General features: G+C 54.8%; 1 protein-coding gene across 2 annotated transcripts in view; it reads left to right on the top strand.

Moving 5' to 3' along the window:
- LOC137457527 (M1-specific T cell receptor alpha chain-like) overlaps positions 1-6,483 on the top strand; it is a 99,338-nt gene extending 92,855 nt beyond the window's left edge. For both annotated transcript variants that reach the window (XM_068169396.1, XM_068169395.1), the window contains 4 exons: positions 3,302-3,565; positions 4,030-4,077; positions 5,199-5,304; positions 5,731-6,483. In XM_068169396.1, the coding sequence (XP_068025497.1) occupies positions 3,302-3,565; positions 4,030-4,077; positions 5,199-5,304; positions 5,731-5,761 (449 nt within the window). In that variant the 3' untranslated portion in view covers positions 5,762-6,483. The remainder of the gene's footprint in view (positions 1-3,301; positions 3,566-4,029; positions 4,078-5,198; positions 5,305-5,730) is intronic.
- Positions 6,484-19,490: the final 13,007 nt, after the last annotated feature.

Here is a 19,490-nt window from a genome sequence, read left to right as displayed (position 1 = left end):
CATTGCAGAGCAGTCAGCAAACATCACTGAAGTGCATGTTGAGGCTCCTCTGGGCCGAGAAAAGCCTGGGAGAGGGTGTCAGGGTGTCAGGAGTTGTGTGCTCCCTCTGAGCTGGGCAACAGCTTTGCAATATCATGTCTCAGGCTGAGGGGTGGTAAGGGGATCTAAGAGCTCTGCCCCTCCAGCTCCAGCTGGCCTGGGATTCAGAGTTTGCTTTGGAAGGAGCAGGGGATGAGGTCAGTCTCTGGATGATGATCTGCTGCAGCTTGTGTGGGAAAAAGGCCACAGGGCTCAGTCTGAGCTTGGGACAGGCTTCTACTGCTCTCTCCCTGAAAGCAGCCTCTGGAGTTGGCTTTCTCTGTAGGAACAGCATCCCAACAGCTCCTGCTCTTCCTCATGGAAGTTATCCCTCAGTAAAGATGAAATCAGGCAGGGTGGACAGCTCAGATCACTATGGTTTACTGCTCAGGTGCTGCTGCACTGGCAGGTCACAGATCTCTACACCACCTCCAGCACACCCACTCACCCAGGCAGAAAACAGGAAAGGTTCAGCCACAGAGCTGTGGTTTACCAAGAGAGCTGACATTTACCAAGGCTAGCTTCAGACTTGCAGAGCTGTGCAAATGTGCAGAGGAAGTGGTGGGAAGCTCTGGCAGCAGAACAAAGCCAGCAGCCCTGCTGAGCAAGAAGGAGAAATGAGAGCTTGGCAAGGTGCTGCTGAAGCTGCCTGCCAAAGCCACACCTCGTGTCCCTGCCTGGGAAGAGCACTGCACAAACTGCAAGGGTTTAGCACCCTCACTGAGGACTCATGATGGGAGAGAAGCAGAACAGCTCCACCAATTCCTCCCCCTCCACATCCCTCTGCTCCAGGACTGTGATGTACCCTGGCTGGTCTGTGCCACCAGGCTGTTACCTGCTCCTGTCTTCCTCTCCCTAACCAACCCCCGCTGGAATCTGGGAGCATGGGGGTGGGGAGAGGGCTTGCAGGGCTCAGGACATGCATTAGCCACCGTCCCACAGAGCTGGCAGAGACTCTCAGGAGGGTGTTCAAAGGCAGGCAAAGCTGGGACAGATGAAGTGCAGCTGAGCAGGGCCAGAGGACAACTCCTTCAGCTCTGTGCATCAGTTTTCTCCCAGGACCGTCCCAGGCTGCTGCTCTAAGGTGCTGCCAGCTGGCAGGTGAAGAGGTGAACATTCATCCCAGTGGGGAGGCTGAGGTCTGCTCTGGAGCCAGGCTCTGAGACAGTTTCTAAAAGGCAAGGCTGAGGCCAAACCTCCCCCATGGGAAGAAGTGAGAACTGCTTCCCCTGGCAGCTACCTTCAGTAGCTCTGCAATGTTTGCTGGTCTGAGGACAAAGCAAGTGTCAATCACAGCTCTCAGCCCTACACAGGAGCAGTTCATTAGCTTAGAAATGTGACCTGAAGCTCTGGTTCAACCCTGAGAGCCTGAGCTCCATGGAAGCTGCGGCCAGAGGGTGGCTGGCAGCCCCAGATCTGCTCCTTGGCTGCAGGATCTTTGCTGCTATTTTGTCTCTTCACCTTCCCAGCACTGCAGGGCCCATAACACTTTACACAAGGACAAGGCTCTGGGAAGCACTTTCTCAAGGCATCAGGGCTCAAGAGCTGCAGAAGGTGAAATGTGTGCTCAGAGCACGAGCTTACAAAGTTAGATGTGCAAACAATAGTTTCACCACAGGCAGTGTTTTGGTCTGGGGGCAAAATCCAAGTCTGACTTGGACCTCCTGGCAGAGTTTGAAGCAAAAGAAGAGAAATAAACCCCAGGTGTCTTATATCTGCAGCCTGAGCTCCCCAAAAGCCTCTTCTGCAGGTCAAAAAGTCTTGCAGTGCTCTGTCAGGAGGAGGAACCTAAGGACACCCTGCAGGAAGGTCTTGACAGGCTGCTCATGTGGGCAAGCAGGAGCTGTGTGAAGGTGAATGAGGCCAAGTGCAAGGTCTTGCACCTGGGAACACACAACCCAGGAATGCAGCTCGGGCTGGAAGCCACCTGGCTGGAGAGCAGCACTGTGGAGAGGGACCTGGGGGTCTTGGTGGACAAAAGGCTCAAGAGGAGTGAGCAGTGAGCTGCTGGGGCAAAGCAAGCCAGCAGGGTGCTGGGCTGCAGGGTTGATCAGGGTGTCACAGGCAGGGATAAAGAGGTCATTGTCCCACTCTGCTCAGCGCTGGGCAGGCTGCACCTGGAGCACTGTGCACAGCTTTGGTCCCTGCTGTACAAGAAGGCTGGGGACAGGCTGCAGAGGGTCCAGAGAAGGGCCACAGGAGTGATCAGAGGCCTGGCAGCCCTGTCATAGGAAGGCAGGCTGAGAGAGCTGGGGGTGCTGAGCCTGGGGAAGAGAAGGCTTGGGGCAGACCTCCCAACCATGTACAAGCACATAAAAGGTGGCTGCCATGAGGAGGGAGACTCCCTTTGTGTGCAGCCCCATGGTAAAGCCCAGGGCTGAATGGGACAAGCTGCTACTGGGGAGATTCCAACTGGCTGCCAGGAAAAAACCCTTCAAGCTATTGGACATTGGAATAAACTCCCCAGGGAGGAGGGGACATTAGGCAGTGCCAAGGCCCAGCTTGCCAGGCTGCTGGGCCAGCTCATTGCAACTCCATTCTTAGCCTGAAAGGTAAGGCTGGATGATCCTTGAGGTCCCTTCCAACCTGGCATGCCCTGAATCTGTGACACATCCACTTGCTCATGGTCTCCCCCTCACTGTAGCCATGCCCTCCCACTCTGCAGTGGCCTTCTCCTAGGGGAACACAATCAGGCTGATGGTGAATGTGGACAGCCTCAAGGCCTGGCAGCTTATCCTTGGGACAGGGGGAGGAAGAGGGATTTTGAATGCCAGTGGTGGATGTGACTCCACATCTCCAGGGAAGGCAGAGTGCCCCATGGCTGCTCAGTTCCCTCCAGACACAGGACATCCCCCAGCAGTGATGCAAGAAGAGTATCCAGGCCAGGGGCCAAAAGCATCTGGCTGCAGAGTGGAGCTGCAGGAGGTGTGGCAGTGATGAGGGTAGAGAGGCACATCTGGGCTGTGGATGCCCAAAGCACCACTTGAGATGCTGTAGGGATCCTGCCTGGCCACACAAGACAACAAAACCTTCATGCAGCTCCTGCATCACCTGCTGTGGCTGCCTTGGTGCTCTGAAGGTGCCCCAGGGCAAGGTCCCTGTGGTCAGGAGCTGCTCCCCGGAGCCACAGACAAACCTCCAGAGCTCAGTGTCTGCGTGGTGAGGCTGCAGGAGCTGGGGCTGTGTGCTCTCCCCTAATGACTCTTCTCTTGTCCATTTCCAGATGTCACTCCCTCCCCCTCAGTCTACAGGCTGACCTCTCCCGACGATGAGGATCTGGCAATGTGCCTTGTCACAGACTACTGCCCTGAGGAGCTCACTCTGAACTTCACTGCCAGGCAGACAGAGGCTGTTGTGGAGGTGGCCACAGCCGAGCACGGGCGGGAAGCAAGCTACCTGTCCACCTACTGGGCCAGGAAGGATGAAATGCAGTGTGGTGCAAGCCATGAGGGCTTTGGGCAGCTGGAGGGAGAGGATCCTGACAGGGGTAAGGGCACCGCTGATGCTGCAGGGCTGGGGCTCGCTGCTCTGGGTGCTAGCAGGGTGAGCAGGATGTGCTCCCATCTCCTACCCTGCCAGCACTGCTGCTGTGTGCTCCCACACTCCAGAGGCAGTGGTGCCTGCTTGCCTCTGCTCTCTTTTGTCCTCCTTCTTGGTGGAAAGAGGAGTGAGGGTCAGCAGACTGGTGCAGTCACAGCAGAGAGATCTGAGAATCACACTGGGCTGGACACAAAGCTTGGAACTCTCTGCCCAGTGGGACACTGGAGTCTCTTTGCATCACATGTTATGACCAGGAAACTGTTCATATCTTATGACCTGGAGACATGAGTGTTTCTGGCAGGCCTTGCAGGCCAGAAGCTCTCACCCAGCCCTCCTGAGCAGAGGGATCTTCATCAGCTCCTGAAGCAGAACATTTCTGTTACTGATTGGATGTCTCGTTGCTGTCTGCAGGTGCCAGCTCTGTCTGTGTCACAGAGATGTCTCCACACTTCAGGACAGGTATGCACATTGCCTTTGAGGAGTAAAGCTTGGCCTGACCAAGGAGACCTCTCCCCAAGCTTTCTGCTGATGTCCTGTTTGCAGTATTGCTGATGGAGCACAAAAGCTCAGGCTGGAACTTTCCCAAAGGGCCCCACAGGCTCCAAAGAGCCAGGCTGGAAGCCACTGGGTTAATGAAGTCTCCCAGCTCCAAGCTGACAATTTTCTGTGGCCAGGGTAGCCAGTGCCTAGGTGCTGGTGCTAAGCCAAAGAAGGACTCCCCATGACAGGATGATTTAAGGCACTGATATGAGTCAGCCTTACTGGCTGCCTGCCCACAGTTCAGCTTCAAAGAGCTGCTTTTATTTTGTGTGCACAAGCAGCTCATGAGGCAGGAGATAAGCAGCTGGTTCCTGCAGCATGTGCTCTGAGCAGCACTGCACTAAAGATAGCTGCACCTGAGCAAGCTTTGCTGCAGCCCATGGCTGTGGAGCACATGAATCACTGCTGGCCCCCAAGCAGTTGCTGCTCCTGCTAGCTCAGAGTGCTGAGCCTGCCTCTGCACTTGTCCTGCTTGCAGATAGCTGAGCTGCAAACAGGCATTTGCTGGCAAGGAACCAGAGAGCCAAATGGTTCCAAAACACTACCTGACAAATGCTCATCACTGGCCTGGGCTGCTTTGCTCAGGCATTGCAGAGAGGCTTCCAACAGCAGAGAGAAAATGGCCTCCTGAGGGCAGCTCCCTGCTTCCCAGCACAGATCAATCTGTCTCCAGAGGAAAATGGCTTTCCAGCTTCAGAGTAATGGGAAACTCAAACAGGCTTTGTCTTCCTCCCATGAAATTTGACTTGTTTACACCCCACTCATCTTAAAAACATAGAGGAAGAGGCAGGAGGAACAACCTCCAGCATCCTGGGCTCATGACATGCTGTGTGTAAAGCCAGCTGGGTGGTTGGCAGAGCTGCATACTGGGCAGCAAAGTGGCTGTTGAGTGAGAGCTCAGCCCCTGAGCAGCTGAGTGGGAGTGGAGCTGCAGTCCTGGCTGGCTCAGCACCCAGGGTGGAAGAGCCTCACTGGAAGTGTTTCTAAGTCAGCCTGCAAGGGAGGACATCTCAGTGACTGCATTCTCTGTTCCTGTACAGATGAAAACCTGAACTTGCTGTCTTTGACACAGCTGGGCCTGAAGATCACTCTGCTGAAAGGAGTCCTGTTCAATGTGCTGATGACAATGCTCATGTGGAAAACCAAGTGAGTGTGCTGGGGTAAGGCCTCTGACAGCACTCAGCGGGGTCAGTCCCTTAGCTCTGAGAGTTCCTTCCCTTTGTTCATGCAGTCTGCCCAGCAGCAAAACCCTTTGCCCATCTGATTGTTTTCACCCATCCCTCAAGTCTACCAATGTTTTCTTTCCCCCATGCAAATGCAACTTTCCTTCTTTCTGGCCATCTCCCTACCCCTGCTCCCAGCCCTTCCCTTGTCTGCACTTGTCCACCACATGCATCCCCTGACCAGCCTCCAGCTGGGAAACTTTGATGCTTATTTAAGACCTCAGACCTAATGTATCTGGTTTGGCCCAGTGCCTCTTCCTCCTCTTTCTCTTGCCTGGCACTTCAGGCCTAGAGCTATGCAGCTCTGGATCCCAAATCAGGATTGAGCAGCCCTGGGTTTCTGTTTCAGGAGCGACAGCGACCAGATGGTGCAGTTCTGAATGCCACAAAACCCTGCTGAGGAGTTTTCCTGCTGCAAGGGAGGTCACTGCTGGCTCTCTGCCCCTGCCCAGCCACTCACCTCAGCTGCTTTCTTTGTGTTGCTCTAAAGCCTCTCGACACGTTCAGCTTGCCTGGGCTCCTGCAGCCTGACTCTGCATGGAGCACAGTTGGCTGTGCTGCAAATGCCAAACATCACAATTCCTCGTGGGAGACTGAGCCACAGTTTCTGCGTGGGGCAGTGCTGGTTGCTGAAAGCTGCAAGCCCTGGAGTGTGAATGTTCACAGTCTGGTGTCCATCAGGAGTGCAGCTCTGGGAGTGCATCCCCAGGCACCACTGCAGCTGCACACAAAGGCCTCTGGAGAGCAAAGGGAGACTGGCCCAGGGTGCTGTGCACCACCTCCTGCTGCCCACCACCTCCTGCTGCCCACCACCTCCTGCTGCCCTTAGCTAGACCACAGCAAGGCATCCTGTTTCCCCCCAGAAGGTGTGCTGCTGGGTGCTCCTCTGCCTCGGGCTGAGTGGGCAGAAAGCTACTGCACCCCTCCAAAGGAGTGCAATAGAAACACTGCACAGGACTGGAGACTGAGGTGGAAATGCTGTTCACAGACACATAACAAAATACCAATTCCTATTCAGCATCAGCCCAGTTCTGCACCTGGGCTTTCCAAAACCTTCTAAACCCTTCCCCCCAAAAACCAGGACTCAATGCCCACCCCCCCCCCTCCCCCTGCCTCCCTGCTTCCCCCCCAGCCTAGGCCCAAATTCTGTAGCACTGAGTTCATTGCTCAGCAAAGGCTGCAGAAAGGCCTCCCCTGAAACACCAACCAAGAGGTAAGGGCTGGGAGCAGGGAGTGGGAGAAAAGGGGAAGAACAAACTGAAGCCCCTTCCTGTGGGGAAGATTCAGCATGATGGGAATGGAGTGACAAAGATTACACTTCCCTGTGTCCACCTGCCAGACTGGCCAGCCCCTTGGGGGACTTCTGTCTCTAGGGTTAGGACATCCCAGCCTTAAAGCCTGGACACCCAGGAGTCCTGAACTCAGTGAAATTCTCCCCTCCTGAGCACACAACACAGGCCTGGTTTGCAGGGGGTTTTGAAGTCTCTCTGACCTTAACACTGCCTGAGTTCAAACCAGCTGCAGCCATGGCTTGTGCTTAGTAGCATCCAAGCTCCTGCTCCTCCTGCTCAGCTCTACCAACCTTGCATTGCTCAGTTTCTCTTTGTCATCCCTGCATAAGCCTGGAGCTGCTGCCCTGCCCATGGCTGCTGGCCTTGGTGCCCAGAGGTGAGACCTGCAGGCCCCAGCTCTTGGCCAGTGCTGGGGCAGCTCTGGTGTCTCAGCAGCTCTGGGGCCTTTGGCTGCCATTAAACAACTCTTATCCAAAAGCAGAATCTTGTCTGTCTTCTGTATCTGTAGTCTGAGGAACTTGTTCCACCCTTCAGATGAGCCCAAAGGGGTGAGGGAGGGGAGCAGGGACTCTCCTCACCAGGCTCTGTTTGCTGTCACTGTGGGTGCACCACAGTGGGTGGGGAATGGCTGCAAGTCCCTTCCCAGTTCCCGTCCTTGCTGTGTCTGGGAGAGCCCAGCCTGGCTGGCTGGGAGGGAGTGGAACAGAGAACACCTCTCACAGAGCCATGGAATTGCCTGGTTGGAAAAGACCTTAAGCTCACTGAGTCCAACCATAACCCAGCATCTCCCCAACAGCTGCTAGACCACGTCCCTGAGCTCCTCATCCAGATGGCTCTTAAACATCTCCAGGGATGCTGACACCGCCACTCCCCTGGGCAGCCTGGGTCAGTGCCTGATGAGCCTTTCCCTCACTCCCCTCCAAGAGCAGACTCTGCTGTCACAGAATCACAGACTCACAGGATGTTAGAGATTGGAAGGGACCTCCAGAGGTCATAAAGTCCAACCCCCTGCCAGAGCAGGGTCACCCAGGGCAGGTGACACAGGAACACATTTGGGTGGGGCTGGAAAGTCTCCAGAGGAGACTACACAACCTCTCTGGGCAGCCTGCTCCAGGGCTCCAGCTCTCTCAGAGCAAAGAAGTTTCTCCTTATGCTGAGGTGAAACCTCCTGGGTTCCAGTTTGTACCTGTTGTTCCTTGGTCTATCACTGGGCACCAGCAAAAAGAGCCTGGCCCCTTCATCCTGACCCCCACCCCTCAGGTAGTTAGAGACTTGATCAGACCATAGCACCATAGAATGGTTTGGGTGTGAAGGGACTCTGAAGCTCATCCAGTCCAACCCCCCTGCAGGCAGCAGTATCACAGCATCACAGAATCACCAAGGTTGGAAGAGACCTCAAAGATCATCAAGTCCAACCTGTCACCACAGACCCCATGACTAGACCATGGCACCAAGTGCCACATCCAATCCCCTCTTGAACACCTCCAGGGATGGGGACTTCACCACCTCCCTGGGCAGCACATCCCAATGACAAATGACTCGCTGGGTGAAGAACTTCCTCCTCACCTCCAGCCTAAACTTCCCCTGGCACAGCTTGAGACTGTGTCCTCTTGTTCTGGTGCTGGTTGCCTGGGAGAAGAGACCAACCCCTTCCTGGCTACAACCACCTCCCAGGTAGTTGTAGAGGGCAATGAGGTCACCCCTGAGCCTCCTCTTCTCCAGGCTAAGCAACCCCAGCTCCCTCAGCCTCTCCTCACAGGGCTGTGCTCCAGACCCCTCCCCAGCCTTGTTGCCCTTCTCTGGACACGTTCAAGTGTTTTGATGTCCTTCTTAAACTGAGGGGCCCAGAACTGGACACAGTACTCAAGGTGTGGCCTAACCAAAGCAGAGTACAGGGGCACAATGACCTCCCTGCTCCTGCTGGCCACACTATTCCTAATGCAGGCCAGGATGCCATTGGCCCTCCTGGCCACCTGGGCACACTGCTGCCTCATGTTTAGGTGGCTGTCAATCAGCATCCCCAGGTCCCTTTCTGTTTGGGAGCTCTCAGCCACTCTGGCCCCAGCCTGTAGCTCTGCATGGGGTTGATGCAGCCAAAGTGCAGCACCTGGCACTGGGACTTGTTGAATGCCATCCCATTGGCCTCTGCTCATCTGTCCAGTAGGTCGAGGTCCCTCTGCAGAGCCTTTCCACCCTCTAACTGACCAACATCTGCCCCTAACTTGGTGTCATCTGCAAACTTGCTGATGACTGACTCGACCCCCTCATCCAGATCATCAATGAAGATGTTAAAGAGCACAGGGCCCAGCACTGATCCCTGGGGGACGCCACTGGTGCCTGGCTGCCAGCTGGATGTGGCACCATTCACCACCACTCTCTGGACTCAGCCTCCAGCCAGTTCCTAACCCAACACATAGTTTTGCTGTCCAAGCCACAAGCTGACAGCTTGGCCAGCAGGGACATCCTCCACCAGATCAGGTTGCCCAGAGCTCTGTCCAGCCTCACCTTGAGTATCTCCAGAGATGGAGCCTCAACCACCTCCCTGGGCAACCTGCTGCAGTGTTCCAGCAGCCTCCTGGTGCAGAACTTGTTCCTCACACCCAATCTCAATCTGCTCTGCTCTAGTTTGAAGCCATTGCCCCTGGTCCTGTCACTGCAGGCCTTTGGAAACAGTCTCTCCCCATCCTTGTAGCCCCTTCAGGTACTGGAAGGTCATTATTAGGTCTCCCTGGAGCCTTCTCTTCTCCAGGCTGAACACCCCCAGCTCCCTCAGCCTGTCCCACAGCAGAGGTGTTCTGAGCCCCTGATCATTTGTGTGGCCCTCTTCTGGACCTGCTCCATCAGATCCCCTCTTAGCCTTCTCTTTTCCAGACTAATCAGCCCCAGGTCTCTGCCTTTCCTCACAGGAGAGTTCTGAAGGCCAAGGTAAAACACAGCTTGCCCACAGTGAGGACTAGGAAGCAGCTCAGGTTCCTGTGGGCAGATTTCTGCTGCTCTGGGGAACACATCAGCCCAAAGTGCCCTGGCTCTAAGTGTCCCCAGCCCCAAGCATCACTGCAGAGCACGGTGCCTGCTTTGTGTTGCTGGCACCAAGGGACCAGCCTTGTGCCTGTCAGGTTCTGTTTGTCACTGGCAGGGCTGGAAAGACATTTTACTCTTTGTGAAATTGATGTCTCCATCTTCTGAAGCACCAGAGTCCTCTGGAGGGAGAAATGAGAGGGGTCTGAGAGAAACACACCTGCAGAGCTTGAACCTTGCTTGTACCTCACACCACTGCCCAGGCTGGGTGGCAGGAGAAGCATTGCCAGCCTGCTGGAGCTGATTGCCCCTCTGGGATCTTTCTCACCCAGCCAGACCAAGGACCTCAGGCTTTCAGCCCCAAGCCCTGGTGCTTCACCTGGGAGAAGGTCCCCATGTGAAGACCAGGCCTGTATCCCTGCCATGGGATCTGACTCCACAGTGCTGAGCAGCAGCACAACAAAGTCTCCTTGGCCTCCTGCCATGGTGCTGCCCCCTGACCATTCAGCAGTGGCCTTTCACAGGGTGACAGAGAAAGAGTGACCCCTTTCAAGGGACAATCTCAGCCTCCTGGGTCTGTTACCCTGATCATCTTAGAGCACAGGTGTCCAGGGACTCATTTTCTTGTCTCTCCCCTAACACAACAGCCCCTCCCACCTCTCCCCATCTGGGGGAAGCCCACCCCTCATTAACAGCCAAATTCACAGTATCACAGTATCACTCAGGTCGGAAAGGACCTCGAGGATCATCGAGTCCAACCAATCAACACAGACTCCATGCCTAGACTATGGCACCAAGTGCCACGTCCAATCTCCCCTTGAACGCCTCCAGGGTCGATGACTCAACCACCTTCCTGGGCAACCCGTTCCAATGCCGAATGACTCGCTCGGTGAAGAACTTCCTCCTCACCTCGAGTCTAAACCTCCCCTGGCACAGCTTGAGACTGTGTCCTCTTGTTCTGGTGCTGGTTGCCTGGGAGAAGAGACCAACCCCTTCCTGGCTACCTCCCTTCAGGTAGTTGTAGAGGGCAATGAGGTCACCCCTGAGCCTCCTCTTCTCCAGGCTAAACAATCCCAGCTCCCTCAGCCTCTCCTCACAGGGCTGTGTTCAAGGCCTCTCCCCAGCCTTGTTGCCCTTCTCTGGACACTCTCAAGTGTTTCGATGTCCTTCTTAAACTGAGGGGCCCAGAACTGGACACAGGACTCAAGGTGTGGCCTAACCAAAGCAGAGTACAGGGGCACTATGACCTCCCTGCTCCTGCTGGCCACACTATTCCTAATGCAGGCCAGGATGCTATTGGCCCTCCTGGCCACCTGGGCACACTGCTGGCTCATATTCAGGTGGCTGTCAATCAGCACACCCAGGTCCCTCTCTGGGAGCTCTCAGCCACTCTGACCCCAGCCTGTAGCTCTGCATGGGGTTGATGCAGCCAAAGTGCAGCACCTGGCACTGGGACTTGTTGAATGCCATCCCATTGGACTCTGCCCATCTGTCCAGTCGGTCGAGGTCCCTCTGCAGAGCCTTTCCACCTTCTAACTGCCTAACATCTGCCCCTAACTTGGTGTCATCTGCAAACTTGCTGGTGACTGACTCTACCCCTTCATCCAGATCATCAATGAAGATGTTGAAGAGGACAGGGCCCAGCACTGATCCCTGGGGGACACCACACAGCTCTTGAAGCTTGCCTTTCACTCATGATGAGGTCCACCACAGAACAGGGACACAGCTTGAGGGACCTAGCTGCTTGGATGGCAAAGCAAGCCTTTGGACTTCACAGATTCCCAGAAACCTTCAGGGACACAGAAGAAAAGTTTCCATGCTCCTTAACCTTTAGCAGCCATCTCTCCTCACCCCCACTCCTTGCTGTGTGGTCAAGGAGGAAGGGCAGTGTGCTGCCTCCCCCCACATCTCCAGGTTACAGACCCCAGTGACAAGATGTGCCGAGTGCACAGAGAACCTTAGGTGTATTGACTCGTGGTGCAAAGCTGAATGCATAGGTCCAGTTCAAAGGTCTAGCTCAGTTACTAGGCCTGCAACCCAGCACCACCACAGCCTGCAACCTCCAGCACCATCACAGCCTGCAGCCTCCAGCACCACTTGGCACTTTCTTGTTTATTTTGAGAAAGAAAAACCTGAGTGCAAAGCCAAGGCAGGAAATAACAGAGCGGGACAGGATGTGGAAGGGGTCTCATGGCCCAGGTGGGGCAGGAAGAGGACACACCACCAGTTCCATGACGCCACAGTCGAGATCTGGGTCACCTTTTGGTGCTCCTCCACCACAGAAACCACTTCCTCTGGAAAGTGGAGCACAAAACAAGGTGTGGGGAGCAGGGCTGTGTGGCACACGGCAGGGAGGAGAAGCATGTGGAAAGGAGCAGCAGCCGTTAGCCCACAAGCCAAAGTGAGGTGAGGACACCCTCCCTTCCTGCCCCTCACCACAGCCTGCCCTGGGGCCTGTGGGCCTTGTTCTGGGGACAGCAGGCAGGGCTGAGCTACATTTAGCAGGGGCAGGGGAAAGGAGAGGACAGCACACAGCAGAAAGCGTGGTGGGTGTGCAAGAATTCGCTGGCACCCTGCTGTGCAGGCAGTGAAAATCCCTTCTGCTCAAGAGTGGGGAGGGAGATGAGGCAGCCCAGAGCATCCTCACACACTGGCAGGGAGGGAGATGTTGCCATGGTCCATCTCTAGCTCACTCTCTCCTGTGCCACCTATGGTTAGGAAACCAATCTGGATCTTTTCGAGGGGTTTTGCTGGAGGAAAGGCCCTGCCCAGCATCTGTCACCTCCTTAGACAGCCCTGCACAAAAAGCTGCCTCTCCTGCTCTCTGCTGCAGCGTGAGCAGGGGCCTGAGCATGGCCTTCATAAGGTGCAGAGCTTGAAGGTAGCTACAGACTTGGGGAAGCTTCTTCCGATGTGGGAGTAGCTGTGACAGGAGCCGGATTCTGGCGCTGAGTGTCCGGCAGGCGAAGGCGCTGCGAGCTGCTGAAGAGCAGGGCAGAAGCCCAGGGCAACGCCTCGCTCCTCCCCGGCCAGGGGCTCCGGCGCAGTTCTCAGGAGTGGCCACAGGAGGGCCCCAGCCCGGAGCGCTCCGGAGCCCCAGGGAGCCGCAGGGAGGCGCTGGTGGCCTGCCAAAAGCCAAGGGCAGCCCGAGCGGTTCCTGCCCTCGGGAGGGGCTGCCTCTGCCTGCCAGGCTCGGCTCCGACCCCTGTGCCCTGCCTGCTCCCAGCACAAGGCTGGCTCCATTTGAAAACCCCAGCAGCCTGGGGCCGGAGGGGAGCTGTTGGCACAGTTGGCAGCAACTCAGAGTCATAGAAACACTGATGGGATGCTGGGGCTGGAAGGGATCACTGAGCATCCTCCAGTCCACCCCCCTCCTACAGCAGGGGCACCCACAGCAGGTTGGGTTTGGAATCTCTCCACAGAAGGAGACTCCACAGCTACCTGGGACAGCTTGCTCCAGGGCTCCAGCACCCTCACACCAGAGAAGCTTCTCCTGAAGTGAAACCTCCTGGGCTCTAGGTTGTACTCACTGCCCCTTGTCCTATCCCTGGCCACCACCAAGAAGTGTCCAGCTCCATCCTCACAACCTTCACCCCAGGCTAAACAGCCCCAGAGCTCTCAGCCTCTCCTCATCAGGCAGGTTCTCCAGACCCCTCAGCACTACTGGATCCTCTCCAGTAGTTCCCTGCCCCTCCCGAGGTGGGGAGCCCAGAGCTGGACACAGTTCTCCAGGTGTGGCCTCACCAGGGCATAGTGAAGGTGGAGAACCTGCCTCACTCTTCTGCATGCACCTCCGGAGCCCATTGGCCTTCTTGAGTCCAAGGGCATCTTGCTGGCTGATGGGGAACTTCCTGTCCACCAGGAGTTCCAGGTCCTTCTCTGCAGAGCTGCCTCCCAGCAGGTCACCCCTCTCCTGTCCTGGTAACTGTTGTTATTCCTCCCCAGGTGCAGGACTCTACACTTGCCCTGGATGAACTCCAGGAGGCTCCTGTGCCCAGCTCTCAGGCTGTCCAGGTCACACTGGATGGCAGCACAGCCTGAGGGGGTGTCAGCCACCCCTCCAGTTCTGTGTCATCAGCAGTGTGTGAGGGTCCACTCTGTGCCTTCATCCAGGTCATTGATGAAGATCCTGAGCAAGACTGGGGCCAGCACTAACCCCTTGGGAACACCATTGGCCACAGGCCTGCAATTGGACCCTGCACTGTTGGTCACAACCCTCTGTGCTCTGTCCTTCAGCCAGGTCTCAACCCCCCTCACTGTCCACTCATCTGACCCACACTTCCAGAGCCTGCCTGTGAGGATGTGATGGGAGAGTGTCAAGAGCCTTGCTGAAGTCACTGCTCTCTCATGTGCCCTGCTGAGCCCACCAGTTCCAACCACAGGCCTTGGCAGCATCCTTTGAGACAGTGAAGATCCTGCTCCTCACACCTCACTCTTGGGAGGCTCTGTTGGGCGAGATTTCACACTTGAATGGGTTCAGGGCTGCAACACAACTGGAACTGCTGAAAAGCAACAGGAAACCATGATTCAGCTCTGAGACTGAAGGTACCAGACCCCCTGTTTGGTCTCCCAAGTGCCAGAGGAGGAGGATTTGTCTCATAGCCTCAAGGCACACTTTCCCCACCCAGGGTTTCACCTGCAGGACAAACCATGAACAAGAAGCACGAAGCAGGATCAGCACCAGGATGAGACCTCATGCCTGGAGGTAACCCAGGTAAACTATGCAGGCAGAGATGTGGGGGAGCCAGCTGGAGTTGGGATCTTGTCCTGTGCCCAGAGCAGATCACCACAGGGCTCTGACTTTCCATCAGGACAAAGGAGCCCTTGGCCTCAGGGCAGGAGCCAGCCTGGGCTTCAGGAGGCAACGGCCATGGGCCAAAGCTATTGAATTTAAACCAGGCAGTGTTTTAGAGGGGGAATGAAGTTCAGTCTGAGGGGTGAGCTCCTCCATGGGCTCAAAACAACTCATGTGCAGCTCTAAGGCACTGGCACAGCCTGGCAGCCCCTGCCAACACCCTTGGGTCGACCAGCACGTCAGACTGAGGCCAACGCTGTGGCTGGGCAGCTGGATCAGAACCAGGCCTTAGGGAGTCTGTGCATGCAGCTGGAGCATCCAGCTGTGCTTTGAGGGATATGGGAGTGTGGCAATGCCAGCGACAAGCAGTGTGAGCAATCTGGCAGTGCAGGCCTAGAGCCTGACATGGTGGTAGGCCATGCTCAGCATAAATGCAGAGTTAGCTAGCAGTGGAGCAAAACAGTGCTGTGCCTGCAGCATGTAACTAAAACAAGACACTGGTAGCTATAAACATGGACAGTTATCTTGGGACAACAGGACATGCACCTGCATCAACAACCTCGTTGTGTCATTAGTAGTTGGACCAATAATCTGTAACAGGGCCATGTGTGGTCACTCAGAGGGAACCAATGGAGCTGTGCCAACGAGGCTCTCCGAGTCTATATAAGTTGTAGCAGTTGCCTTGCTACACACTTCTGCCTTTCCTGTCTCCTGTTTCTTCTACACTTTACAGTGCTATACTTGCACTGCAGGCCTGCTCCATAGGCCTGCACCTCAGCCTGCACCATAGGCCTGCAACACTGGAACAATAAAGGAACAATACTCAATCATATTGGTCAGCCATGTTGACTCCAATCTCCGTCGTCTGCATGGGAGGGCCTGTGTGAAGGTGGGCCTGGAGATGTGCTGGAGGACATCCTCTGCTTCCTCCCCACACCACTAACCACAGCCTAACCCAACTCTCCCAGAGCTCTGAAGCCTGAGGGCATGTTGGCAATGGACCTGCCATGAGATGAAGGGGCAGAAAGGGAGATGAAAAGGGTGGATGACAACTGAGTTTCCATGGCAGCTTCTTTCCTGCTTCCTTCTGAAACTGGGGCACAGAAGAAACAACCTGCTGGGCACAAACTGCAAGTGTAAAGCCAGGGAGCCATGCATGAGGGAACTTGGGTGTCAGAAGAACCTCTGTATTTGTCACCAGCAGGAAGACTGCAGTGTGTGACTGTCTTAGGCTGTGCCTTCAAGAAAAGGGACAGCTGCTGGAACACTCTGGCTGAAGGCTTTTGGTGACATGATGAAGACAAGATATTCTAAACGAATTTCATTGGTAGCTTGGTAGAATGCAACTTTAAGTTTCAGTTCAGTTGGAATCTCAGTCAGCTCAGTCTGTCTTTTTCAGCCTGCTTCTGTCTCTCTCTGAGCAACAGCTGTGTGGGACAGAGCTGACCTTGAACTAACACATAAGAAACTAATTCTTGCCAACCCCCTCCTGGCTACAGCCTCCCTTCAGGTAGTTGTAGAGAGCAATGAGGTCACCCCTGAGCCTCCTCTTCTCCAGGCTAAGCAACCCCAGCTCCCTCAGCCTCTCCTCACAGGGCTGTGCTCAAGGCGTCTCCCCAGCCTTGTTGCCCTTCTCTGGACACCTTCAAGTGTCTCAATGTCCTTCCTAAACTGAGGGCCCCAGAACTGGACACAGGACTCAAGGTGTGGCCTAACCAGTGCAGTGTCCAGGGGCAGAATGACCTCCCTGCTCCTGCTGGCCACATTGTTCCTGATGCAGGCCAGGATGCCATTGGCCCTCTTGGCTGCCTGGGCACACTGCATGTTCAGCCTACCATCAATCAATACCTCCAGGTCCCTCTCTGCCTGGCCACTCTCCAGCCACTCTGATCCCAGCCTGTAGCACTGCATGGGGTTGCTGTGGCCAAAGTGCAGAACCTGGCACTTGGATGTGCTCAATCTCATGCTATTAGATTTTGCCCATCTGTCCAGCCTGTCAAGGTCTCTCTGCAGAGCCTCTCTACCCTCCAGCAGATCAACTCCTGCCCCCAGCTTGGTGTCGTCCACAAATTTACTGATGATGGACTAAATGCCCTCATCCAGATCATCAATAAAGATGTTAAAGAGCACAGGGCCCAGCACTGCTCCCTGGGGCACACCACTGGTGCCTGGCTGCCAGCTGGATGTGGCACCATTCACCACCACTCTCTGGGCTCAGCCTCCAGCCAGTTCCTAACCCAGCTCAGAGTGCTGCTGTCCAAGCCAGGGGCTGACAGCTTGGCCAGGAGTTTGCTGTGGGGGACAGTGTCCAAGGCCTTGCTGAAGTCCAGGCAGACTACATCCACAGCCTGTCCCACATCTACCAGGCAGTCACCTGATCATAGAAGGTGATCAGGTTGGTCAGGCAGGACCTACCCTTCCTAAATCCATGCTGGCTGGGCCTGATCCCTTGGCCATCCTGCAAGTGCTGTGTGATTGCACTCAGGATGACCTATTCCATGATCTTGCCTGGCACTGAGGTCAGGCTGACAGGCCTATAATTCCCTGGCTCATCCAACCAACCCTTCTTGTGGGTGGACACCACGTTGGCAGCTTCCAGTCTTCTGGGACCTCTCCAGTGAGCCAGGACTGCTGAAAAATGATGGAGAACGGCTTGGCCAGCTCATCTGCCAGCTCTCTCAGCACCCTGGGATGGATCCCATCTGGTCCCACGGACTTGTGGGGATCCAAGCGGCTGAGGAGATCTCGAACTACCTCCTCCTGGAACACAGAGGCACTATGCTGTTCCCTGGCTCCATCTGCCAGCTCTGCAGGCCAGCTGTCTGGAAGACATTCTGTCCCGCTAGTAAAAATTGAGGCAAAGACGGTGTTAAGTACCTCTGCCTTTTCCTCATCTTTTGTTACTACGTTCCCCTCTGTGTCCACCAAGGAGTGGAGGTTGTCCTTGCCCCTAAAGGGGCAAAGGAGCACAGGCAGGAAGTCATCTCCTTTCATCACACAAGGGCTGCATTTGATGTTCTCGCCACGACCCTGAGGAACAATGTTTTGGGAGGGGATGGCAATTGCTACCCCAGAGTGAGGCTGCACATGAAATAAATCATGGTGAACTGTGCTGTGGAGAGGTGAATCATAAAGAGCTGGACCTCCAAGTCAAAAAGGTGATGATCAGTACTTCAGAGTTCAACTGACAGGTGGTGATTAGAAGAAGCCTTCAGGAATCAACAGTGTCTTTACTAACTGGGTGGTGGGACACTCTCAGTTGGTTTGTGGATGGTGACAGCACACTGGAGGCCAAGGATGCTGGTGAGACTCTGACATGCCAAGAAATGTATCAAAAGAAACACCACCACATTTAACAAAGCTGAGAGCCAAGTCCTGCTCCTGCTGTGGGATAACCTCATGGAACAGAAGTTTTGAGGCTGAGTGGCTGTAAAGGAACTTCACAGAAAGAGTCTTGGTGTTCCTGTGAACACCCAAACATGAGTCAGTAAAGCATCTTCTGGGTTGTCTTACAAAGAGCATAGGTAGCTGGTCAAGGCAGGTGATTCTTCCCCTCTCCTCAGCACTTGCAAACTCCTTCTGCAGTACTGGGTCTAGTTTGGGTCTCATCAGGACATGACAGACTTTAGTATATGGGAGCAAGTGTGGGAGAGTGGAGGCTGGAGCACAAGACATGGTCCTGAGACAACTAGTTCTGTGTTAAGACTTGGGTGGGATCTCGCTGTGACACGCAGCTCCCTTTTGGTGAGGTATAGAAAAAGCAGAGCACAGAGATGGGATGAGAACCATGGACACAGCATGAGAAATTTCAGTTAGAGGTTCAGAAAAGATGTTTCACAATGTAGCTGAACAGTGGAATAGGGACCTTGGAAGCTTCCTGTATACCTTGGGGATTTTTAGAATGGAACTGGAGAAGGCCTTGAGCAGCTGCTCCAACTGGGGACTGCTGTGAGCGGGAGTTGAACCAGAGATCTCCAGAGTTCTCTTCCAAACTGTATTCCTCTGTGATTTATGATTGTCTAATGATTCTACACATGGTGATACAAGGGCCCTCTGGTCAGACAGTTCCATTTTCTACTCTTCTAACACCTTTGTGTCTCCCACAGAGGTTCTCTGCCCACTTCCTTTTACTCCCCTTCAGCATCTCCTTGGTCTTTGCAAGGTCCTGTGTGGTTCTCCTCTGTCTAGGACCAACTTGAGATTTAGTATCTAACACACTTTAAATTCCTTCTGAGTCAACCAATTTAGCAGCTGAAAAAACTCCAAAACAAACCACAGAAGGGATTCAGTTGCTCACAAGGCCTTTGAGAGCAAAGCAAAGGCCATCACTGCACCTACAGTCCTGGAATGGATACTCCAGGGTTTTCTGCTGCATGAGACTTCTTTCTGGACTGACAGTGAAAGTGCTTTAGGCTCTTCTAACCAAGTGTTATCTCAAATCCATCCCTTCAGTTGTCCTGGATGTGGGATTGGATAACCTCATCCACAGGGCTAGGAAGATGCTGAGGGGACTGGAACATCTCTGATGAGGAAAGACAGAAACCTGTGCTGGTTAGCCTGGAGAAGGGCAGGCTGAGAGGGGATCTTCTTAATGCCTGACAACATGTGTAGGGCAGCTGCCAGACGGTCTTCAGTGGTGCCCAGTGACAGGACAAGGGGCAGTGGGCACAAACTGGAACCCAGAAAGTTGCACTTCAACATGAGAAACAGTTTCTGGATAGAGAAGGCTGAGGTTCTCAATGACTTCCTTACCTCAGTCTTCACTGTCAAGGGCTCCAGCTTCACTCTCAGAATAATGGAAGGTAATGGCAGGGACTGGAAGAAGGACTGGAAAAGAGGAAACATAACTCCCATTGTCAAGAAGGGAAAGAGGGATGACCCAGGGAAATATAGGCCTGGCAGCCTCACCTCTGTGCCTGGTAAGAAGAGGCAGAAGAATAACAAAGAGGTGATTGGGCACAATCAGCACAGCTGCACCAAGGGCAAATCCTGCCTGACAATCCT

The sequence above is a fragment of the Melanerpes formicivorus genome, unplaced genomic scaffold, assembly GCF_026170545.1.
Source record: "Melanerpes formicivorus ecotype bairdi unplaced genomic scaffold, bMelFor1.0.p_v2 SCAF_182, whole genome shotgun sequence".
Lineage (NCBI taxonomy): Eukaryota > Metazoa > Chordata > Aves > Piciformes > Picidae > Melanerpes > Melanerpes formicivorus.
This window is presented reverse-complemented; position numbering and strand designations above follow the sequence as displayed.